The sequence below is a fragment of the Canis lupus genome, chromosome 2 (genome assembly GCF_011100685.1).
Source record: "Canis lupus familiaris isolate Mischka breed German Shepherd chromosome 2, alternate assembly UU_Cfam_GSD_1.0, whole genome shotgun sequence".
Classification (NCBI taxonomy): domain Eukaryota; kingdom Metazoa; phylum Chordata; class Mammalia; order Carnivora; family Canidae; genus Canis; species Canis lupus.
In genome coordinates, this window is record NC_049223.1 from 74,901,803 (window position 1) to 74,926,727 (window position 24,925).

At 51.9% G+C, this 24,925-nt stretch overlaps 1 protein-coding gene across 1 annotated transcript in view; it reads left to right on the forward strand.

Moving 5' to 3' along the window:
- MYOM3 (myomesin 3) overlaps positions 1-22,693 on the forward strand; it is a 48,195-nt gene extending 25,502 nt beyond the window's left edge. The window contains exons 17-37 of the mRNA XM_038531603.1: positions 1,478-1,599; positions 2,033-2,220; positions 2,511-2,637; positions 3,664-3,842; positions 6,559-6,673; positions 7,673-7,829; positions 8,483-8,592; positions 10,074-10,118; positions 10,986-11,122; positions 12,705-12,849; positions 12,987-13,046; positions 13,417-13,484; positions 14,721-14,831; positions 16,725-16,812; positions 17,353-17,391; positions 17,634-17,742; positions 18,841-19,004; positions 19,236-19,272; positions 19,471-19,493; positions 20,232-20,287; positions 21,242-22,693. Coding sequence (XP_038387531.1) covers positions 1,478-1,599; positions 2,033-2,220; positions 2,511-2,637; positions 3,664-3,842; positions 6,559-6,673; positions 7,673-7,829; positions 8,483-8,592; positions 10,074-10,118; positions 10,986-11,122; positions 12,705-12,849; positions 12,987-13,046; positions 13,417-13,484; positions 14,721-14,831; positions 16,725-16,812; positions 17,353-17,391; positions 17,634-17,742; positions 18,841-19,004; positions 19,236-19,272; positions 19,471-19,493; positions 20,232-20,287; positions 21,242-21,535 — 2,374 coding nt within the window. The 3' untranslated portion in view covers positions 21,536-22,693. The remainder of the gene's footprint in view (positions 1-1,477; positions 1,600-2,032; positions 2,221-2,510; positions 2,638-3,663; positions 3,843-6,558; positions 6,674-7,672; positions 7,830-8,482; positions 8,593-10,073; positions 10,119-10,985; positions 11,123-12,704; positions 12,850-12,986; positions 13,047-13,416; positions 13,485-14,720; positions 14,832-16,724; positions 16,813-17,352; positions 17,392-17,633; positions 17,743-18,840; positions 19,005-19,235; positions 19,273-19,470; positions 19,494-20,231; positions 20,288-21,241) is intronic.
- The last annotated feature ends 2,232 nt before the right edge of the window (positions 22,694-24,925 follow it).

A 24,925-nucleotide genomic window follows, 5' to 3' on the forward strand; every position in this document is an offset into this window, starting at 1 on the left:
TCTCTGGGATTCAGGACACCGGGCAGCGGTCCAGGCCGAGTTCCTAACTGGCCGTATGCTCTTGGCTCACCTCTTTGCTTCTTGGGGAGCCCCCTCCCACCTATAAAAGGGAGAAACTGGACAGTGTGATCCACAAGGGCCCCTCCCACATCCCAACATTCAATTTCATCCCCATCTCCAAAACGGGTAAGCCACCGTACCTCCCTCAGAAGGTGTTGTGACAAGTGCTCGAGTTTGCATAGATGACAGGGAAAGCCAGTGCCAGGCGTATGTGCATGGCTGCCGTCACAGCTGTCATCGTCATCATCTGTTGTCAACAGGGGCTGGTCCAGGGAGCCATCCCAGCCTCACCTGATCAGGAATTCCCTGAGCTTCATTCCCCTGGTGATTCATCCCTCTTATTGAGGTGTGCTTCCCCCGTTAGCATGTCCCTGAGCAGGGAACGAGTTGCTATGTCTGCCATCAAGGGTTTTATCAAGAAGGGACAGGGTGAGGACATTTTTCTTTACACCAGAGTGTGTCTGCATGACAATTATCTTTGAGAGTCTTTTTTTTAAAGATTTTATTTATTTAATTATTTATTTACTTATTCGAGAGAGAGAGAGAGAACACAAATGGGGAGGGGGGCAGAGGGAGAAGCAGATGTCCGGCTGAGCAGGGAGCTGTGATGTGGGGCTCCATCCCAGGTCCTGGGATCATGACTTGAGCTGAAGGTGGGTGCTCAACTGACTGAGCCACCCAGGCGCCCCTCCGTGAGGGTATTTAAATGGACTTCCAGCTTTAGAATCACAACACTCATGATAAGAGCCACTGTTGTGTTTCAAGATTGAGGCCCAAAGTTCTAGAGATGCACCAGGTAGCACAGCTCAGGGGCTGGCTACCTGGGCCCTCAATGGTTAGCTTTCCCAGCATATTTGTATTCTAATGGTGGGCTCTAAATGAGCCAGACCCTTTAAAATCTTTTCCCCCCAGTTTTACTGAGAAAGAATTGACATACATGACTGTGTGAGGTCAAGGCGGACAGCATGATGGTCTGATTTACACATATTATGAAATAATAACCACCAGAGGTTTAGTTAACATCCATCATCTCATATAGATACGCTAAAAAGAAAAGAAAGAACTGATTTCTCCTTGTGATGAGGACTTTTAGGATCTATTCTCGTAACACCTTTCCTGTATATCACACAATGGTATTAACTGTGCTCACCATGATGTGTGTTACAACCCGAGCACTGATTTACCTTATAAATGAAAGTTAGTACCCTTTGACCAACTTCCTTCAATGTTTCGAATCTTAATAACTTCACCCTCCAGAGTGCAGGCATCGCTTTGGGGGCAGCGGCAGGGGCAATATCTTTTAGGTAAGAACTGACCCCAAATGTCAAATCCTACTGCTGGTGGGCTGTTCTAGAAAGTTCAGGGATGCCTGCAAGCTGTTTGGCCCTCCCTGAAAGCTTGCACATTTCCCTTCCAGGTTTACAGTTCCCGGGCTAAGGACAGGGAAGGAGTACGAGTTTTGTGTCAAATCAGTCAGCGAGGCTGGGGTAGGTGAGAGCTCAGCCATCACCGAACCCATCAGGGTCAAGCAGGCTCTGGGTAAGTCCAAAGGGCAGGTGCAGCCTGCACATCTCTTGGGGGCAGCCCTGGGCTGGGCAGACAGCAGGGCTGGCCAGAGAGAGACCACATCTTGGAGGGTCCAATCCCAGAGGCCAAGGGGGTATAAATCCTCTGAGGGGTTCTAGAGTTGATCCACACACACACACACACATACACACACACACACACACACTTTCCTTTGGGGAAGAAATGACAATGGTCTGAGGCCATAGGGGAATGTCTGACTAGCTCTGAGGCCCAGGTGCCCTCCAAGTAGCCGAGTTTGGGTTACCAGCAAATGCTGCTGGCTAAGTTAGTACCCCCAGAGCAGGGTGGGCATCCACTGCAGGAGGCTTGTTGGCTCTCTCAGGCCCCACTGCCCAATCCAGCCACCCCTAGGAAGCAGCAATCCTCACCTCCTCCCTCCCCACAGCCACACCATCCGCCCCGTATGATTTCGCACTTCTGAACTGTGGGAAAAATGATATGGTCATTGGGTGGAAGCCCCCCAAGCGTCGTGGAGGTGGCAAGATCCTGGGCTACTTCCTGGACCAGCATGACTCAGAGGAGCTGGACTGGCACCCAGTCAACCAGCAGCCCATCCCTACCCGGGTCTGCAAGGTAAGCCTGGAATGGGGCCACTGGCTTGGTGTCCTGGACTATGCAGGTGGAGACCAGAGGTCACTATTGGAGGTTCAGAAGTCAAGAGAGGCCTCAGATTCCCTGGACTCAATAATCTGGCTAATTTTCAAGTACAGATTCACTTGATTGAGCTCATTTAAGTCCCCATGGACTTCCTGCTCTGACTTCTCCCCTGTCACTGTACCGCTTTCCCCTTCGGCCCCAGCTCTGCGGAGGGAGGGGGGGTCACAACCTTTCACATTTGTCACCATCTGTCTCTGCTCCTCAAGGTCAGTAACCTTCGTGAAGGCCACTTCTATGAGTTCCGTGCCCGGGCAGCAAACTGGGCAGGTGTTGGTGAACTATCAGCGCCCAGCAGCCTGTTCGAGTGCAAAGAGTGGACGATGCCCCAACCAGGTGAGAGGTCTGAAGATGCCGAAATTCAGTACCTGCTCTTGCTCCCCCTCTCTCCCCACCAGTCCAACCAGTAAAAGGAGAATCACTGAGCTTTCTATGCATCCAAGCTTGCTCTGTTGGTCCCAGGCCCCAGACCACTGGCCCTTTCCACCAAGAGACCCTGTAATCTCTGATACAGTCTTAACTCTGCCTTAGAGGACCCCTGACCTTGGCCATCATCTGGCCCTGTAACTTCAGCAAAAATTATCCCCTAACTCAACACACCATCTGAGCTCTGACTCTGGCCACAGACCAATGTCAAACCCCAAGGGCACACTGCTAGGGTGACCGACACCCCACATGCCACTCCCACAACCCCATTAGATTTCCCCAAGTGAGCCCCCATCTCCTATCTAGGAAGGAAGGATCACAACCTTCCATCATTCCGTTCAGCTCAGTGCTGGTTTTTTCAAGCAAATTGTAGATAACTAGCATGTGTGATGCTTTAGACAATAATTATAAACAACTGATATTTATTGGGTATTTACCATGTACCAACAGAGTTCATAAATTATGCCATTAATTCTCATAACAGCACTAGATTATAAGAACTATCATTATCTCTATTTTACAGATGAGGAGACAGGAACACAGGAGCTAAATAACTTGCCCAGAGTCCCCATGGCCTGAAAGGGTCAAGCTAGGGCATGAACTCCAGTGATCTGACTCTGGAGGTCACACCTTGGCCCCTCCACTAATCACAAAAACACCAAAGACGTGAGAAGCATTACTGCTGCCTGGGTTAGGAAAGGGGAATATCACAGATACTTCCAGAAAAAGTGGTGCTGAGCACATTTTGAAGAGTTAACCCTATTTCAGGCCCAGGCCAACAGCAAGCTTTGTCATGACGCCAAGGCCTGCCAGGTCCTCACTGTGCCCAGGGCAGGCGCTTCCAGGCCCCGTTGTAACTGGCAGCTTGACAAGGTTGATGACTGCCTTGCTGCCCAATGCTGGCTGGCCAACTCCTCCTCTACCCTCCTCCTACAGGTCCCCCGTATGACGTGCAGGCGTTTGAGGTACGGGCCACCTCCCTGATGCTCAAGTGGGAGCCCCCACTGTACACTGGAGCTGGGCCGGTCACGGGCTATCGCATCAGTGTCCAAGAGGAAAGCTCTGAACAATGGAAGCCAGTCACCCCAGACCTCATCTCTAACACCCACCTGAGGGTGAGTCCCTGCTTCTTCCCCCCTACCCACCCTGAGCCTTCCCGTCCACTGAACAGTACAGGACTACAGAACATCAGAGCTGGAAGGACCCTCAGAGATCACTGCCCTCACTTAATGTCAGCAGAGGACCAGAGAGGGGAAGTGGCATATCCAGGGTCACACAGGAAATTGAAAGTCAGGCTGGCTGGCTGGTTGTCTTAACCTGCTCCAAGCTGGGCAAACTCCTCCCTCAACCCTCACTTATAATCAGCCAGGTATGTCCGCATTGGGGTATGCATATCCCTTGAGCCAGGAATTCGGCTTCTGGGATTGGATTGTAGGGAAATAATGAAGCAAGTGTGCAAAGGCCTAAGGACAACGGTGCTCACTGCAGCATTGTTTATAAAGGCAAAAGTTGGAAAAAATTCAAATGTCCATCAATAGGAGGTTTGCTTAAATAAATCAGTGCGTCCTTCAAGCAGAAACCTGTGCCAGGTGGTGTAAAGACTATGGGTGTTTAAGGAATGACAATGGTATAGACAATGACATAGACCGATGTGTATGTATTGACATGAAAATATATCCATCATATGTGGCTAAGAAGCAAAAGCAGAATATAAAGTAGGATATTTATGTCTGATAACATAGTGCATATACAGAGAGAGCGCATACATTAATAAAAATATACACAGATATGTCTTTCTTAATTTAAATGAGAAACAAAGGCTAAACTCTTGGGATAAATAAGAAATCTAGCAGAATCATTGGTTTTATTCACCTGTGGTGGTCGTTTTAACTCCACCAACTCACAGAAATCGCCCATGCCAGAAAACAAAGGGTCGATTGAAGCGTTCTTAGCAGACACAAACCACTACCATAGACAATCGGTCGGAATCCCGGGCCTCGGGGTCCCTGAGGCCGCTCCCACACTCCCAGCGCCCATCTCAGCAGCCTGCATGTCTCACGGGCCACCTGTGTTTGGAGGAACACTGGTGAGGACAGTTCTGTGATGTAGATTAGATTTTGTTTCCCGGAGCTCTAGGGACAGGGGAATATCTTCTCCAACTCATTTTGCTTCTCCAGCTCACTTTGTGCAGCAAAAACTACACACCAGGGGGTGGGGGGTGCAGTTTTCGAGACCACCCGTTAGCATCCCATCAGTTAGCAACCGAGAGAAAAGAAGGCGAGTTAGAGACGCCCAAAACAATGTGGAAAGAATAAGATACTAACAAACATGGTGCATGTCACGTTTCTACATGATTCATGTGCAGTTCAAAGTCTAAACAGATTTTTACAAAATTGTTATTTCTGGTCACCTCTCTGGGTGCAGCTGCCAAGGGAGCGTTAACTCTTTTCATTTTATAGTCTTCTCTATTGCCTTCATATTATCCCAAGGGTGTATTTTCTGATCATCAGAAAGAATGAAAACTTTCATTTTGAAAAAATAACAGTAAGGCCAGCTCACACAGAAGCAGGGAGGATAAGCCTTGGCCAGTGGAATGCTCTGGAACTCCGTAGTTTCTGCCCCATGGGGCCAGGCTCCCTGCAGGAGAGTCGGCCAGCGCTGGACAGCTGGCCCGAGAGCCGCACGGGATGGGCAGTCCCTCTGCCTCCTCACAGAGGTTGGCCCAGGCAAGGACTGGGCGGGCCTCGGCCCCTTGGCACCACTTCTGCCTTGCGGATCGTTGGCTGGCATTCGCTCAGTCATTTACTAAACACCTCTTGACACCAACTTAGTGCCACGTCTGGAACCAGGTCCTAGACGTAAAAAGCTAAATAGGCCCTGGTCTTTGGGCAACAGGCAATCAGCATGCTGTGCACTGTACCATTGACGGGGAGGGGCCAGGGGAGGGGGGGCAAAGGGATCCTAGGAGTTCCAAGGAGGAAGGCGAGAGACCCTTCCTGGAATCCTCAGTCTGCCCGAGCTGAGTGGTCAAGAATGAACAGGCGTTGGCTAGACCAAGAAAGAGAGAACATTCCAGGCAGAGGGCCCAGCAAGGACAAGGGTGTGGAGCCGTGAGAGGGGAACGGAGGAGGTGACCGTGGGCACCCGGAGGGAGTCATGGGGTGAAGGGGGCATGCAGAAGGCTAAGGCCCGATGAGGAAGCCTTTAGGAACTAAACCTGGAAACCTGAACTTTCCCGAGAAGGCCGCGGGAAGGTTGGAACGCAATCAGACTGGCACCTCGGAAGAACTGGCGGAAGGAAAGGTGGAGCGGGAAGAGGGGCCCAGGGTCAGGGACAGCATCTCGGACGCTGCTGGACCAGTCCAGGAGAGCAGAAATGAAGCCTCCATCGGGACCGTGGCTGGGACGCCGGGAGGAGAAGCCACGTTCGAGAAACGTTAGGGACATAAGACGTGAACCGGGTGGGTGGACGTGTAGGGCTCGAGAAGAAGATGTTGGAGACGATGCCCAGGCCTCTCCCTGGGTGATGGCTGGAGGAGAGATGGGTCGCAGGAAGAGGCCGAGGCAGCTGGTGACTTGGGCGCACAGAGTTGCGGGTGCGTAGGCGCGGGAGGCGATTCCAGCCCGGGGACCCCTACAAACTGGGCCTGGGCAGAGCACAGCGCTCCGGGCCCGCTCCCCACGCCAGGGCGGCCTGTGCCCTAACTGGGTTCCACAGGCGAGTGGCTCCCTGCACCCCCCGCCCCTGTGGCCGGGGCTGTAGGAAGGGCCAGTCTGACGTCCTAGGTGCTCACCCTTACCCACCCCTCTACCCCCCACCTCCACCCCCAGATCTCTGACTTGCAGCCGGGGAAGAGTTACGTGTTCCAGGTCCAGGCAGTGAATTCAGCAGGTCCGGGACAGCCGTCCCTGCCCACCGACCCCATACTCCTGGAGGACAAGCCAGGTAGGGACAGGCGGAGGCGCCGGCACCACAAGGCCAGACTGTGCCATCGAGGACAGGCGGAGGTCAGATGGGGGTCGGGAGAAGCAGGTGGATCAGGACGGGGCCCCCTCCCACTGCCACCCTCCCCGTCTTCTAGCTCTGCCTTTCCTTCTTGCCTATTTCTCCCCCACCCCCCACTCCCGTTTATTTATGTGGGAGCCCAAGATATGAACATTTCTATTTGATGGGGTCTTCCATTCTTTCATATGCCAAATTCATAAACTCACACAACCCTTTGTGGATATTTAAAATAATACCCAACTGCATTCCAGATGCTACACGAGGCTTTGTCTGTCTTGCAGTCACAACTGCTGAGGTCCCCTCCTACCACACACACCATGTGCTGTGCTAGGTCCTCCCACGGCCCTGGCCCTTGCGACAAGCCCCCAGGTGAGGGATCATTGCCCACACTTTAGAGCTGATTTTTGCTGTAGCTCAGAAGTTAAATGATCTGAGCACACAGCCGGTATGAGATGGAATCACTCCGCTCTGCAAACTCTAAAGCACATCTTCTTTCCATTCTTCTGCTTATTCCTTCATTCAACGAATATTTGGTGACACCCACATTGCACCAGGGTCAGAGCAGTGACAAGAAAGCAAGGCCCCTTGCTCAAGCATGGGGGAGGGGCAGGAAGGACAGTAAGCCAGGTACCGATGACCTGAAGGTGAAGGTGATCATATAAGAGGATAGTAAGTGCTAGAAAGGAAATGAACAGGGTGGTAGGGTGGAGTGAGGCTAACTTTAGCCAGAGCAGTCAGGGATGGCCTCCCTGAGGAGGTGTGACATCTGAGCCGAGAAGGGACTGATCGCACAAGTCCTTGGAGGCCACGCAAGGATACTGGGGTTTATTATTTTATTCAAGCACCGTGGACAGCCATGGAAGGTTTAAGCAGGGAGGTGTAGGACCTGGCTTATTACTTCTAAATGTCCCGTGCCCTCCCTTGGAATCCTGCCCTCAGATGCCCGAGAGATCGAGGTTGGGGTGGATGAAGAAGGCTTTATCTACTTGGCTTTCGAAGCCCCCGAGGCCCCTGACTCGGCGGAGTTTCAGTGGTCCAAGGACTACAAGGGCCCCCCAGACCCCCAGAGGGTCAGGGTCGAGGAGAAAGCTAACAAGTAAGTGAGGGGAGTGGGAGGTGGCGGACCCAGTCCACAGGTCCCAGATGTTGTCGGGCGTGTCGCCAGAAGCTCATGGGTGAGACCGCCTGGCGGGACTCACAGATAATGGGCCTGACAGGGGCTGCTTGGTCCCTCTCCTAAGGATGCTGCCTGCCACCGTAGGGAGAAATGAGGGGACAGTACATTTAAGAGCAGACCGGGCAACATTCGTTGGCGATTCTTCTTCTGCAAGGAATGGCGTGTGCCTTTGCACCTGTGCTTCCAAGGCCACGCTAAGCACTTGGTTTCTAGCCTTGGTTTCTAGTCACAAACAGTGACCTGCTCTTGGAAGAGGTCTGGGCTCAGCGTCCTCATCTGTAAAATGAGGGGATAGGGGCCAGATGTCGAATGTCCCCCATGTCGCACTCCCCCACCCCCAGTAGCTCTGGCTTGGGCCCTGTCCAGACGATGACTTGAGCCATGGGGGGAGACACAGAGCAGTGCAGCCAGTAGAAGACCCTGTGCCAGAGAGCCCCAGGGAGGTGTAAGGAGGCAACCATCCCTGCTCCGTAGCATGACCAGGGGTGCGTCTGGGGTACAGAGCCTCCAACTCCCAGGCCTCCGATGCACGAGGCACCTCACTGAGTCTGTGTTCTCTCTCTGTCTGCCAGGTCCAAGGTCATCCTGAAAGAGCCTGGCCTTGAAGATTTGGGCACCTACTCCGTGGTGGTCACCGATGCTGATGAAGACATCTCGGCCAGCCACACGCTGACGGAGGAAGGTAATGCCCTCCGCTCCACCACCAGCTCCTCAGAGAGACAGGCCCTGATGGAGAGTCCCAAACACAAACATCCCCAGAGGCTGGCAAGAAGCAACAAAAATTAATGCAGCAGCAAGTTCCAAAGAAGTAGGCCCTCACCCACCCATTCAGTCAGCCAGGCGATTAATCAGGACTTATTGAGCACCTAGCGTGTGCCAGACACTGTCCTAGGCCCTGGGGGTTACATCAGTGAGTGCAACAGCCAAAAATCCCTGCTTGGTGGAGTTCACATCCTTCCTGTCTCTCTTTCCTTTTTCTACTTTTGATAAAAGCAAAGGTACCAGCATTCTTTCACCTTCTTCTGCAGCCCTGGAAATGCAACAGTGCAGTGTGAGGATAAATTGCAAATGGAAAAAAAAAAAAATTGCAAATGGCAGTTGGTCTGAAGAATGAGGATGACAGTAGGGAGCAGTGGGGACTGTGACAAACCAGGGAGTAGATGCTGCCTCTCAAGGGTCGTTCATGTTTGATTTAAGCAGAACTGGGACCAGGGCTGACAAATGACAAGACTCATGCTCTGCAGTCTCCAGAGTAACTGAGGGACAGACCATTGCCCGCTGATGATTGTACAGGAGACTCTCTGATTTTGTTAAGAATAAGAAGCCAAAAAATAATAATAATATTTTTTTAAAAATAAATAAATAAATAAATAAAAATAAAAGATTAAGAAGCCAGACAGGCTCAGGTTCCAGTTCCGGTTCCATAGTTTTCTGGCTGTTTGAGGTTGAACAAGTCATGTCACCTTTCTGGACCTCAGTTTGCTCATCTGTAAAGGGAGATCATAGTCCCTCGCTGCCCCAACTGAAACAACGTTATGCAGATACCATCAGATGATTCTATGGACTCTGGGGCTTACAAGGAAAGCGAAGTATGGCCTCTACCCCCTGCCAATTCTTCCATCAACACACATTTACTGAGCACCTACTGTGTACCAGACACTCATGTAAGTCCAGAGCTCAACTTAGCAGAAGACACAAACCTACAAACCTAATACACAGAAGCAGTAAGTGAAGAGAACTTTGCTGAGCTGCCCTTGAGGCTTGTAGACTGAAGTGCTCAGGATGGGGGGCCTCCCCCCTCAAGACGGGACAACATATTAGAGTGGGTTAACCCTGGGGCTCAGGAACCAGTGAGCCCGGAGTGCTCAGAGGTGGACAGTAATGTTCGTCCCACAGCCCTATGTGAAGACTAGTGAGGTAATGCAGAGCCTGGCACATGGTGGGCACTTCTCTGAGGAAGTGGCACTTGATCTTGGGGTGGCTGGCAGCAGCCCCCCACATCCCCCTCGGTGCTCCGGGGCCAAGGCCCACAGTGCTCATCATCACCACCTGTGTAGCAAGTGACTCCAGGTTGGCGGGGGGAGTCCCTTGGGATGGACCCCACGGCCCAAGCATTTCATTCTCTCTTTCATTCTCTTTTCCCCCTTGTTCCTCCTGTTCCAGAGTTGGACAAGCTGAAGAAGTTGAGCCATGAGATCAGAAACCCAGGTAAGCTGGGCCCCCTGGGGTGTCCAGAGCAGAGCTGAATAGGGTTGAGAGCCAGAGCGTGGGGGGTTGGGGGGTGGGAGGAAGATAGGAGCATCCAAGAGCTAGAGGGTCAGGGTCCATGAGAAAGGGGGAGGCCAGCAGGGTGTGAAGGGGGTAGGGTACCGAGGAGGGCTGTGTGGTTGGTTTCATCTCCTTATGATTATTATTATTGGCTCTTTAGTAGTTTGGATTTGGGATCCTCTAAACCCCTGCCTCCCGTCATTGGTGAGGAGTAGCCTGCAGTCCCTGGAGCAGGGGTCACGCACTTGGGCTCACGTTGGAATCTCTCTGAAAACTTTTCAAAGTCCCAATGCCCAGGCCCTGCCCTAGACACATCAGATAACCTCTGGGATGGAGCCCAGACATTGGTGTTTTTTGAAAATCCTCAGGGATCCAGTGGCCAGCCAGGTTGAGAAGCATGGCCTCAAAACCATAGGAACACCAAATGCTTCTCTGAGATAAATTCTATCTAGAGTGGTGGCGCCTGGGTTGCTCAGTTGGTTGAGCGTCTGCCTCCGGCTCAGGTCGTGATCCTGGGGTCCTGGGATCGAGTCCCACATCAGGCTCCCCACAGGGAGCCAGTTCCTATGTCTTCTCTGTGTCTCTCATGAATAAATAAATAAGATCTTCAAACAATTTTTCTATCTAGAGTAGCTGAAATGGAAACCCTCCTAAGGCCCCCATCCCGGTGGTGTGGCCTTCAGAGCTTCAAGCACTTTGCCCGCTCAAGGCCCAGGGTGCGCTGGAGGTGGGGCTGGCCTGGGAGTGAGCAGGGGGGAAGGAGGCCCCACCCACCCCCTCCGTGTCCCCATCCTCCCATCCTCCCAGTGATCAAGCTGATCTCGGGCTGGAACGTTGACATCCTCGAAAAAGGAGAGGTGCGGCTGTGGCTGGAAGTAGAAAAGTTGTCTCCGGCCGCGGAGCTGCATCTAATCTTCAACGAGAAGGAGATCTTCAGCTCACCGGTAACTGGGGGCTCAGACTTCTTAGGGGAGGCCCCCTGCCTTGAGGATGTGGCCTCTCGGGGCAGTGGTTCTCCACAGCCCAGCACCACCCCCTGGTGGACATTGCAGAAACAGCCACATGCTTTGGCTGACCCAATGGTGGGGTGAGGGTGGGACACCTGGCTTTGGGGGGGGGGGGCTCGTGGCTAGCTGCCCACTGATGCAAGGGACCCTCCAGATAAAGAATCCTCGTGCCACCCACAACTTTTGAATGTCCTACCATCCGTTCTTAAGATTAAAAACTCACATTCGTGCTCATAATTATCCAAGCCTAGACCCTAACTCTATAATATACAGGATTTCTGCACAGTTTTAATATACACCAAGTACAGGGTTATTCTATGAGCCCCTTCACCTATGCTCTTTCGTTCACTTTCCTGTCCTTCTCGTACCAAATAGCTCCTGATCCTCTTGCTTTACTTAACTTCTCTTAAATTCAAACCAGTTCATTATAAATCAGGGCAGCATGAGTGAGATTATGTTGGAGCATCTACTATTGAAATACATATGGCTTTTATTTCTTCTTCATATTACAGTCGTGGTGTTACATTGCTTTTCTGGAGGGGAAAAAAAATCATGTGTGTAGGTTGTATTAGATTCAACCACGAGCCGCCCGTAATCAACTTTTTACAAACATGGGAGGTTTCGATCTCAGGAGAAATTCAGTCGTGACATCCATCGTGTGATTTGCAAATTCCATCCCCAGATGGCACCGTGGCCACCAGAAGATACGTGTTACAGAGAAGGGCTGTGGTTCTGACAGAGGAGAAAGCGCTCAGGGCTGGGCGTCAGACTCACACCCACCTCCTGTGTGCCCCGGGGCAGTTCTCGTCACCTCTCTGTGCCTCAGTTTCTATATCTGTACAATGGGGCTGGTTGTCCCAGGATCAAAAGAAGCAAATGAGAAAATTGCTGTGAAAGTTGTGCATAAAGATTAATCAAGACCTTGGCACGTAAAAAAAAAAAAAAAAAGACCTTGGCACGTGGTAGAGGACATGTGACAAAGTCTGCACTCTTTAGTGCACAGCATTGGGACTATTGCTTGTCCCGACAGAAAAATAAACTAAAACTAGATGGCTCCCCCATATCATATATACAAATAAACCCAGAGGGAATACAGTCCTAAATGTGGAAAATAAGACTTTTAAGAGCTGTTAGAACGTGACACAATGGAAATGAATGTTAATTCTGGGTAGCAAGGACAGAGGCAGGCATTTTTTACATTATCCTTTATACTTTTGTGAGGATTTGTAGAAAATGTGGCACAGTAGGGGTTGGGGCTTATTATGAATTACAATTAATTCAAGCACCCAAGACTCTTTCCTGTGCCTGCTGGATCCCATAGGTGTTCCCAGGGCCCCCAGGGGTGGTGGACCCCAGTGTGTGGAAGCCTCGGAGTTACCCAGGGCCTCCCCTCGCATCTCGGAAGGCTCCTAACTCTGCACACATCCCCTCCCCACGTCCAAGCCGGCCCTGGGATAGGGCACAAATCTCCTGGGATAGGAAAAGAGCAAAACAGAATCTCCGGGTTTATTCTCCCCAGAACCGCAAGATCAATTTTGACAGAGAGAAGGGCCTGGTGGAAGTGCTCATAGAGAACTTGTCCGAGGATGACAAAGGGTCCTATACCGCTCAGCTGCAGGACGGAAAAGCCAAAAACCAGATCACCCTGGCCCTGGTGGATGACGGTCAGCTCCGCCCCACCCCCACCCCACCCACCCCCAGGTCCCCGCTCTCTGCTCTGGGGCGCCCCGTCCATCCCTAGGCCCCGTTCAGGTCCTGCGCTCCTCCTGGCTCATGCCAGCTCCTCCCTGTGTGTTCACAGAGTTCGACAAACTTCTGAGGAAAGCAGAAGCTAAGAGAAGAGACTGGAAGAGAAAACAGGGTAAGAAGTGCTGGGGTGCAGTTCGGACGACGTGGCCACCAGGCCGGCGGTGGGTGCTGGGCACCTGCGGGGCACCTGCCGGGCACCTGCCTGTCGGTGGGCTACTAGAGCCCAGAGGGAGGGCCGCTGCGGTGCAATCCAGGTGGGTCCTCGTGCAAGAACAAAACCCAGAGCGACACCCCTGAGAGCCGATCCACCCCTGAGAGTGACGCCTCCTTGAATTCCGCGCCCCAGTCCCTGCCTGGGCTGGGGCCCACCCGGCCTGCGGTCACTCGCTGCCCCTGCCTCGCTGCCCCCTCGTCTGGCCACCAGGCGGCGCCCTGGCGGAGCCTGGAGCTCTGACGGTGGGCGTGTTTGTTTGCGCTCCCAGGTCCGCATTTCGAGGAGCCCTTGCAGTGGAAGGTCACGGACGACTGCCAAGTGCTGCTGACATGCAAGGCAAATCCCGGCCCTGCCTCCGGCCCTGCCCCCTGGCCCAGTGCGGGGAGCGGGTGGCTCGTCCCCAAGCCCGGTGGCCGTCCTTGCCCACTTTCCCAAATTCCTGTGCTTGGCTGAGGCCCAGGAGCAGCAGCCCCAGGGAGACCACATTTAACTGGAAAACAAAACCACCCCCTGGAGAAACCCACCAATCAGTGTGGTTTGGGTCAGCCTTCAGCCAGATCTCCTGGCTGTTCCGGGAAAGGGTTCTCTAGGGCCTGGGCATCTGGGAGCATGTGAGGATCTGTATATTGAGAGGGATTCCCTGATGTTTATTAGGGACATCAGGGTCTGATCAGGGACATCAGGGACACAGGGCCTTGCCAGACCCTGTGCTCAGTGCTCATCTGCCTCACAATCATCTGTGAGATAAGCATGGACCAGAAAACAGGTAGAGAAATAGCTCAAGACCACATGGTAAGAAGTAGATCTAGAGCACGGTTTTCACCCAGTCTGTCTGACTCCAAAGCTGAGGCCCCTTCTCCGCACCCTGCAGCCTTTTTAGATGACTGGGGAAGGGCAGGAAGGGTAGGGGGAGTGCTCTCCCAGAATCATATCCATTCAGCTAACTCAAAGCAGATACTATGCAGCAGATACTCTGCATGGCACTGAGGACACAAACATGAAGAAGTGAGGTCTCCTTAGGCCTCTAGGAGCCCAGGGGTCTGAGGCAGGATCCTTGGAAAACAGCATGCCCTCCTGCTGTGATCCAGACACGTGCAAGAAATTGGTTAATCATGATAGGGACACTCTGGGGTGCTTCACGGAAGGCTTCCTAGAGGAGGTGACATCTAACCTGCATCTGTAAGTTGCAGAAGCAAGGAAAAATGGGAGTAGGGAAGAGATCAAAAGTGAAAATCATTAGTGAAAATCCAGAAACCAGAGAAGAGATACGGTGTGAGGAAGGAATAGCTGAGACCTGGGAGGGAATTAGCTAAGAGTGAGTATGGGGGTGGGGGAGAGTCAGATTTGTAAAAAAAAAAAAAAAAAAAAAAAAAAAAAAGAGAAAAAGAAGAAAGAAAGAAAGAAAGAAAGAAAGAAGAAAGAAAGAAAGAAAGAAAGAAAGAAAGAAAGAAGAAAGAAAGAAAGAAAAGAAAGAAAGAAAGAAAAGAAAAGAAAGAAAAATGTGGTGAGTTGAGTTTTTAGTTAAAAAAAGAGAAAGTTTGAGGAAGTCTCTTCATTCCCCATCTCCCTCAGGCGACCAACACCAAGAAGGAAACCCACTTCCAGTGGTTCTTCCAGAAGAGAGAGGCACCGGATGGTCAGTACGACCCCCAGACTGGAGTGGGAATTCTGTGCATCGAAGAGGTAAGTGCAGCTCCAGCTTCATGTCTCCTACCCTCCAGGCAGCACCAGGAGCACTGGGCAGGGAGTCAGGGGCAGGGCCAGAATCAGGGTGAGGCACGTGAGGCACTCACTTTGAGCGCAAAATTTAAGGGGGCACTAAAAACCCAGTAAGCGAGATTAATAATATTTCATGCAGTGTTTTTTACAAAAAATTAATGCATAAAAAGCCCATGGAGGGGAAAATAGCAAAATCTTAAATAAAGAAGGAACAATAATACTGATTTTTTTCCTTTTTATTTGGATTCCATTTCTGGCCCTGCCACTGTGTGGCCTTGGGCTAGTCACCATCCTCCTGTGACCTCGGTTTTCATCTGTTACATGAATGGGTGGGAAGGGATGCTCTCTCCGGGCACCTGGGTGCTCAGTGGGTTAAGCCTGCTCCCTGCTCAGTGGGGAGCCTACTTCTCTCTCTGCCCTGCCCTCTACTTGTGCGCTCTCCTGCTCTCCCTCCCTCTCTCTCTCTCTCTCTCTGTGTGTATTAAATAAATAAATAAATAAATAAATAAATAAATAAATAAATAAATAAATAAAATTTTTTAAAAAGATAAAACTCTTAAAAGAAGGGATGCTCTCTCAAAGATTTGTTCAGTCTAGGATTCAGGACAGGAATGCTTGCTCTGTGCGAGGCAGGTCTGGGCGGAGCAAAGCAGGGCTGGGGCTCCATTGTCCAGCCCATGACCACCTCCTGGCCTCCAGAGGAGGGTAGTCTGGTTACGATAGAAACATAAGGCTTGTTCTCAAACATTCCATGCTTTTCTGCCCTGCTGCTGGTCTCTGTGGCCTCACTGGGTGCCAGGGAGGACTGGCACCAATGCAGGTTTCCTGACTAGGAAGGAAAATAATGATTTCAGGGTCTTTCCCCAAATCCTGGCCAGGATTCGCCCTTTGTCACCTCCTTACACAGAGCTGGGCGTCAAGTAGGTGCTTAATAGCTACTGTGTCTTGTTATAACAGCCCGACCCACTGGCACAGAACTTTCCAGCTTCCAAAGGGTTACCTCCCTTGATCCTCACAGCAGCTACAGCACCTGGCCAGGGCAAGGATTGTGCCACCATTCTACAGACGAGTAAACGGAGGCTCAGAGGGTTTACATACTAAGACACAAGGCTGGAGAGTGGGGTCAGAAGTCACTCCAATCACCCTTCCCCCAGGTTTGGCTGGGACTTTGGCACCTTCACTGGGGAAAAGAGAGGGGTACATAAGAGAAGACTATTGGGGTTCAGCCCTGTGATCCCCAGATTAAGGGCTGTCTCTGCCTTGGATTCTTCCTCAAAACAGACTATGTAGACCTGGAGTGGGAGGGACACTTCCAGGGGAAGGGGAAGCAGACAGCACTTCCCAGGGACCTGAAGGAGGTGCTTCAAAAGCACAATCCAAGTTCTTGCTTTGCTGAGTGTTAGTTCAGACTTCATTTGGGGATGACGAGCATGTGCCAGAAAGGAGCCCCTTGTCATGGGCCAAAGACAACTCACTTCCTTCAGGAGAAGTGCAGAGGGGTTCCCGGGGTTCTCCATCTGAGGACCTCCAGGGAGCAGGGTGGCTCAGGTTACCCTGTGAGGAGAGCTCATCATGCTCTGCTTGGCACAGCTGCCTGTGAATCCAAATGTGGGGTGTCTGCTTCTGCCCTCAGTTCCCCCTCACTCCCACCCTGGGCCCAGACCAAGCCTTGAACTTGGAATCGAAGAGCTCTGGAGCTAGAAGGAGCCTTAGAGATCACCCATTCTAGATGGTACACTGAGGCTCAGGGAGAAGAGTCTTACCTAAGATCACACAGCTAGGGGCGGGCCTGGAGTCCGGGCTGATTTGCACTCCTTCCAGAACCCATGCTGACACCATCATCTCTCTTCTTTCCAGCTGTCCAAAGAGGACAAGGGAATTTATAGAGCAACAGTTTCTGACGATCGAGGGGAGGATGACACCATACTGGACCTCACAGGTGAAGGTAGGAGCTGGCAATGTTAGAGATGGGCCAGGAGGACCCAGGAGGTCACACAGAATCAAGAGACATGATATGACCTGTGGGGTAAAATGTATGGGATCCCCATATCACTTGGGGCAACAGAGAGGCCAAGTGACCTCCCCAGGGCTGCACAGCTGGTCAGTGACAGAGGCCTGGTCTGTGATACCAACACCTATGTTCTCTGCAATGTACCACAGTGAGCCTAGGCTTCAAGACCCAAAGCCAGAGTTCATTCCTCCACCCTCCCCTGGGGCCCAGACTCCTCATCAGGCTGTTTGGTCCAGCCTCAAGAAAATTGTCAAGCTGACCCATTTGTCTTCCATCCATAGTGCCCCCTTGCCCCATCCATCAGGGAGTGCCCCAGACCCCCTCTACCCCCAAGCCATGGGAGTCATCTCACAGAGCTCCCCATGCTCTGAGCTGTCCATGAGTGTCACCAGCCTTTTCCAGGGACGTGCCCACCCCAGGCACATCCCTGGGAGGGCCCTACATCAACTAATCATTCTCTCTGTCTTCCTCCAGCCCTGGATGCCATCTTCACTGAGCTGGGCAGGATTGGTGGTAAGCAAGCCCCCCTCCCTGCTTTGCTCAGCCCTGTCCTGATGCAAAGACCCTCCAGGGCACCTCCAAACAGGCTCGGCTACCAGGCATAGGTTTATTTTCCAACCTCAAAGACTGAGGGAGAAGTTCCTGCCTCCTCACAATGAGGCATTCCCCCCACCACACCCCCAGAGCAGGGGTGAGCTGGCTGGCCCCCATGTGTGCTGCCCAAAGGACCTTGGCTTTCTCCTTTGCCTCTCCAGCGCTCTCTGCGACCCCACTGAAAATCCAGGGGACTGAGGAGGGGATCCGGATCTTCAGCAAGGTCAAGTACTACAATATCCAGTACATGAGAACCACCTGGTTCCACAAGTAAGTTGGCTTTGCCCTGGAGCCCTAGCCAGGCTGGGGTGGGGGCGTATAGGATGGAGGAGGACAGGCACATCTGCCCCAGAGCCCAGTCCCAAGGGATTGGTAGAGACAGGGTCTCCCACCAACTGCAGTGTCCTCAGAGGGAGTCAGAGACAGGGAACAGCAATTAACAGAAGGGAGGTTCCCCAGGGAAGGTGGGAACCCTGGTGATAAAATCATTTTTCCAGAACATCCATGGCCACAGAAGGATCATTGTCTTAGAGCAGCATCTGGGAACTGGGGCGGGGGGGGCGGGGGAGGGAAGGATGCAGAACGGGGGAGAACCAGAAGGTCGGGTGGGTCACGGTGCCCTTGTGGGTCTTTGCAACCTTAGCAAACTGTGGCAGCCAGGCTGAGGGAGAGGTGCAGCAGAGACTGACTGAGTTCCAGGGCTTGAAGGCAGGATGGACAAGTTGTCCACAGAGACTCAGCCTGGAGCTAAGTGACCACAGACAGTTTGCGAGCATTATTTTCCCAGGGCTGCTTATCGTTTGCGTGCCTCGGCCTCGCAGAGCAGACATGACTGCCCCTGTCCCATGGAGAAGGCTAGGCCGACTTGGTCAAGTTTGTCAAATGAGTGAGAACCAAAGCCAAGAGCTCCTTTCCCAGCTAGAGTTACGGAGCCCAGTGATCAAGTCCAGAAGTGTCACTTCTGCGACATGACACTGAAGATGTGGACCAGGTGTCTCCAGGAATGGAGTTTAAGGAAAGAAAGGAAGGAGTTCTGTGGTTTTTAGGGGCAAGGGAAGGATGACTGTTAGAAGAAACACTAAAGGGTTTAAGCGGAGCAGAATGAAGAGGTGAGGAAGTGACCCCTGCCCCAAGGGTGGAGGAAGTGGTAGGCACTGACCCTGGAGCCCCGTGTCCTTAGATCCCCAGCCTGAAGGACATGTCACAAATATAGGCTCGGCACTGGAACACCACACACCTGGAAACAAAGCCCCAGGAGAGGAGTTTGGGGCAGGGGGTGCCTGCAGACCCCCAGCCAGCCAGCACCGATGAGCAGGGCGGCGCTGATGAGCTGAGCCGTGTCAAACATTTCTATGTCCTCATATCCAGAGAGAAACGCCTGGAGAGTGGTGACCGGGTGAGGGCTGGCAACACCCTCGATGAGATCTGGCTCCACATCCTGGACCCCAAAGACTCAGACAAGGGCAAATACACCCTGGAGATAGCCGCGGGGAAGGATACCCGGCAGCTCTCCACGGATCTCTCAGGACAAGGTGAGCTGTCCACCTGTCCGTCCACAGAGAAACCCTGTTTAGAAAATCCCAGAGTCCTTTGAAGGGCAGGGTGTGCGGGGGCCTCCCATCGCCCCACCCGATCCCAGCACTGCCCTGAGAGCCCACAGGAATGGGAGGACAGTGGAGGAGCAGTCATCGTGAAGCCCTGTCCTGCAGGGCACAGGGACTGAGGGGTGACACGCCTCTTCTCTCCCCCTTTCCTTCCAACAGCTTTTGACGACGCCTTCGCTGAGCACCAGAGACTGAAGTAAGTGCCCTTCGCATCTCTTGTGTGAACCAACTTGTCCATTCTGCCCCTTGGGGTGTGGTGCAAGCTGGGTACAAGGACCCCCTCCTGGGAGCCCCGGCCAGCTCTGCCCCTCCCGCATCACCCCCTCACCCTTCCCAGGCGGGCCTGTCCTTCAACAAGCGCAGCTCGAGCCTTTTCCCCATGTCTGTTTTTCAGAGCCCTGGCCATCATTGAGAAGAGTAAGTCCCCTCGCATTGCTGTTGTTTTCGTGTCTGAGTTTGGGGCAGCTTCCCGTGAGTTTATGCCTCTGGGCAGGTGTCTGAAGTCCTGGTTCCCCGTGGGGTCTGTGTGGCCGTGGCGGCAGCAGCACACAGGCAAATGGATGGAAAGGGGCCCGAGGATGGTGGACGTGGTGGGTGTGGACTGAGCAGGCCTGCAGACAAGGTCAGGGGCAGAAGCTGGGGCCTGCAAGGCCGGGAAGATGGGAACGGGGCTGGGCGGGCTCTCGAGGGGAGGCCTGGGGTGGGACGACCTCAGAGCTGAAGCTGGTTCTGGCTGTCGGGACCCAGGGGCCTCACCTAGTCCAGGCAGGACACAGTCCCAACCCTGGAGGAACGAGGCTTGGCCTCTGAGCAGCAGGTATGCCACCACCAAGCCCACATACGTTAGCTTCATCGGGTGTCCCCAGCCAGTTCCTCCTTCCCAGTTCTTGAGTGCCGGGGCACCTCACTGTCACCTCCAGGTTCCACCTGTTATAAGGATCACTTCAGGTCAGTAACAGAAGCACAGTAGGTCCCCTATCTTCTGTTAGTGAAGGCAAGGAAACATGGAAACAAATCTAAAGGTTTCCACCCAAAATGATGAAAAGAGAGAAAAGAATCATTGCTTAAAAATAAACCCCGGCTCTGCGGAATCTGATTCTGGGAAGCAGCTGGCAGGAAATCATTCATCACTGGTGTCTCTCTTTTCCCTTCCAGATCGTGCCAAAGTGGTGAGAGGCCTGCCAGATGTAGCCACCATCATGGAAGATAAGGTACTGACCACCCCAGCCCGTGGCCGGCGGTGCCCCTCTTGCTCCCTCTGTATCCATCAAAGCTCATGATACAGTGTAGCGCCATGGACTCAAAAACCAAATTTGCCGGCTCCACCAAGGCCAGGTCAAGTGGCCACACCTCACTGGTCATATGTGGTACAAAGGAAGACGCTGAGCCTGGTGTCAGGCCCACGGGCATCACAGACTTCTGTGAACTTGCATTTCCGTTACAGGAGTTCTAGTAGATGATCCCTAAAAGCCCTTCTAGAACTGAAAGTCTGCAAGCCTCACGTTCTAGAAAATGATTGCCGATGTGCATGTGGTGCTTACTTTGTGCCAGGCACTGTTCCATATATATGCACATACCTTAGTTTGTTTAACATCAAGGCAACCACAGGAAACGAGTCACTCTTCATAGCTGAGGAAACTGAAACCCAGAGGGGCTAAGAGACTTTCCTAAGGTCCCACAACTCGAAGGGACCGACCTGAGATTCACAGAGTCTGCATGTGCCCAGCTCCAGTCTGAGTGTTTGACCATTACACTACAGGGCCCTGTGTTAGAGCTTGTCCAAGAGGTTTCAAACCCGATTCATAAATCTTTGTATCAAAACAACATAGTCTTATTTGCACGGTAAAATCATAATCATAAAATGGCATGTATGCGACAAAAAGCAAGAAAGCAAAATTCAGGCCAGTCTGGGGCAGGTAATTGCTAGGGTGGTGATGGTCTGAAATTCTAAGTATTAGTCTAGAAAATTTGAGGAGGATGTGGGAATAAAATAAAACGTCTCTCCCTTTAATGTTATCCTTTTATGGCTTACAGTAGAACACACATAATTCATTTTTCACGGGGAGCAACTTGTACTGGGAGCTCTCTGGGGGGAGCGAAGGTGAATGCCAAGGCGGATTATAAGGAGGGGAGACTGAGCATTCCCTTCCTGTCCTTTCCAACAGACCCTGTGCCTGACCTGTGTCATCTCAGGAGACCCCACCCCTGAAATCTCTTGGCTGAAGAATGACCAGCCTGTCGCCTTCCTTGACCGCTACCGCATGGAAGTGAGGGGTTCAGAGGTCACCATCACCATCGAAAGGGTCAACAGTGAGGACAGTGGGCGCTACGGTGTCTTTGTCAAGAATAAGTATGGCTCTGAGACAGGACAGGTCACCATCAGCGTGTTTAAGCACGGGGAGGAGGCCAAGGTGCTGGAGAAGACGAGAGGGCATGCGGAGGCACCGCCTGTGTTCTAGTCTGCATGGACCAGTAGGGTCAACCAGTGGGTCACAGCCTGGCACAGGCCCTGGGTTGGGAGGGGAGGGGACAGGATGGAATGCAGGACGGGGTGGAGGGGCAGTGAGAGTGGCGTGGGCACACGAAGCCCAGAAGCAAAGACCTTGCTGGGGTCCTGAGGGGTTTTGGGGTATTGGGATCGGCACCGGACTTGCAGTGGGAGAACTATGTGCAAGACTCTGCTCCAAGTCCAACTCCGTGCGAGCCTTGCGTTTCTCATCTGCTAAATGGGAATTTCTGCTCCGATGGATTGTTTATGAAAGACCCTTGATAAACCATATTCTGGGGCTCTCAACAGGAGGCACTGTGCCTTCCAGAGGGCATATGGCAACGTCCAAACTTTTGGTTGTCACAACCGGGGGTGTCTGCTGGCGTCTAGTAGGTAGAGGCCAAGGATGCTCCTAACCCACAGCTCCCCACCACATAGAATTATCAGACCCCAAAGGGCGGTGGTGCCAAGGTTGATGAGCCCGGGCAGATCCCTTCGTTAGGAATCTGTATTTTCAATTCGCTTCCCTTCAGCAAACACTGATCTGAGCTCTACCTCTGCCAGGCGGAGGATATTACTGGAAGCCCAACCCACCCTCGAGGCTTCAGCCCAGTAGGAGAGACAGACCTGGGTACAAAAGACTCCAGGACAAGGCAGATAAGGATCACAAAACGGATCCAAAGAAAGTGCCACTAGTGGTAAGAGGAGGGAGATAGGTGTTCATCTCAATGGGGAAGGTGGACGTTAAAACACCTTCGCAGAATCAGCAGAATTGGTGTTGGACCCTGAAAAATAGGTCCAATTTGGCAATGGTATTGAGAGGAGGACATTTCAGGAGGTGGGGAGATGCCGCCTAGCTGGCCTTGGTGCCAGGCGGGAGAGGTGGATGACCTCAGGACCTCGCCCGGCTCAGGGCCTCTGCCTGGCGTGACAATACTGGTTGGCTTCAGTGGACCCCATTGGAGGGCATGTCAGGGCCCTCCAATTTCCTTCTTTTTTAAAATAAGATTTGGAGGGAGTGAGGTTTATAAAATTATAGATGTTTGTTGTAATATTTTAGGAAACCCTGAATATTATAAAGGATAAAATAAAGATCATTGATACTCCTGCCACCAGGAGATCACCGCTGCCTCTGATTTCTGGAATGGCTTCTGAACTTGAGGATGAAATGAATCTTTCCTACGTCTGCCACCTACACGTGTACGCAGGCGTGGTGGGTTAACTTGCACCCCCAGTTGTTCGTGTTCTGGGCTACATGGGGCAGTCAGACCAGGTGTTTAGCAGTGGGGTGGGGGATGGGGGCATGGGGGTGCAGGGGGGTGAGGGGGGGGAATGTGACTGGCCCTGGCTGGGAACAAGTATGGGAATTGTGCAGATCTTAGAGAGAAACACACCTAGGGTTGAAGCCACAAGCTCGCTGTGTGCTCTTGGGCAATTGTTTTCCTTTCTCTGGGCTTTGCTCCGTTTCCCATCTGTAGAACGAGAAGGCTGAACGATCATTTTTGAGGGCCCTTCCAGCCGACCCTAAAAGTTTAATCACCTCCCAGAACTTAACTCTCTCTTTTGCTTTGCTCTTCTCGAAACTGTGGTGCAAAAGAAGGCTCCATCCTAGCCCCTGCTTGCTCCCACTCTGGTACTTGGGATCTCAGAGTCGAGACTTGGCTTCTTTCATGTGTCACTGCAAAATATTACACATTTCAAAGAAATCGGAGAGCATGGTATCAACGCACTTCCTGCTTAGAGCCCTACCAGCCTCACATTTGCTTATGTAAGTAGTGCGTCTTAACACAAAGCACTTCCGCTTCTCCTTCACAGGATCATCCCCACACACAGGGAGGAGGTAGGTGGAGATCATGATGGTCACATGCATACAACACTTCAAAGATTATGAAGCGTTCTCATATCTCATTGCTCATCAGATCGAGTGGCACAGCATCACTGGCTCCATTTTCCCAGGTAGGGCAGTTGAGACCCCAAATGTAAGTGGCAGAGTCAGGACAAGGACGAGATTCCCTGGCTCCCGGTTCAGAGGATGTTTTGCTTTACTATGCCACCCCTGGATAATGTCCAAACCACCGGCCTTTGCCTTCTTCTCCCCTTCCCAGCCTGTTCTCAATGGCCTCTACTCCTGCCCCCAGCCTAGGCTGCTCTGGACCCCTATGGTCCCCCCTTAATTACAAATCCCACTTGCTCCTTCTATTATTCTTTTAATGGCCTCCACTCCTGCCCCCAGCCTAGGCTGCTTGCTGGACCCCTATGGTCCCCCCTTAATTACAAATCCCACTTGCTCCTTCTAATATTCTTTTAATGGCTCATCCTGGGAAACATCTCAGTTGATCTAGCCTGATACCCAGTACCCTATGTGGGACTCAGAGGGTCAGAACTTTCTGGTTTTTTACCTAGTGGAGCCCATCAGCAAACATCTGATCCCAGCATTCTCTAGGAGCCCTCTGTGGGTCTCCCAACGTGCTAGACTTCCAGGGAGCCAGGCAGGATTAGAGGAAGGATGGCCAGTGAGTACCCCTTTATCCTACCATCAGCCACACGTCTCCTACAGGTACTTATTTTGCCACCTTCCACATACCAGCCCTAGGTCCAATCCTTGACCTAAAGCACTAAGAGCTGTAAACAGGAAGAACATAGGGAGCAAGAATCCTAATGGGAAATGACTGGCCAGGATAATAATTAACCTCTACCCACTAGGCCTCAGCCACCACACTAGTCAGATGCTTTCAATACCTTAAAATTCCCAAATCACTTCCAGCAACTTGGGTGACATTTTCATGCCAAAAATACTTTCAGAAGTAACACTCCCAGATGTCTCTAGCTAGAGGGAAGCCAGATATTTTATTTTCAGCATTTGAAAAAAATATAAATCTTAAGGCCAGAGGAGTTTCAGCGAAGGAGGGCCCTGGGTTGAGAGCAAAACAAATTGCACAGCCTGGAAGGAATGTGCCCCTCCGCTCCCGGGCCTCTTTTATGTCATGGAGCCGGCTGACTTTCATCCCACTGCTTCCTATGTGAGCAGACCTAAAGAAAGAAACACGAGGCCACTCAGAAGGCTTTTTATCCCAATTATAAAAACGTTCATGATGAAATGAGTCTTTGGGTTTGCTTAAAAATGCTCTAGTTTTTTTTTTTTTAAATAGGAGGGAGATAAATGGAAAAAGTAAAATCTTGATGATTCTTGAAGCTGGATGATGGGTACAGAGTCCTACCACCATTTTCTCTACTTTTGTATACGTTTTTTTGTTTGTTTGTTTGTTTGTTTGTTTATTCATTTTATTTTTTTTTACTTTTGTATACGTTTGAAATTTTTCATAATAAAAAATTTTAAAGACTCCACGAGAGGGATGCCTGG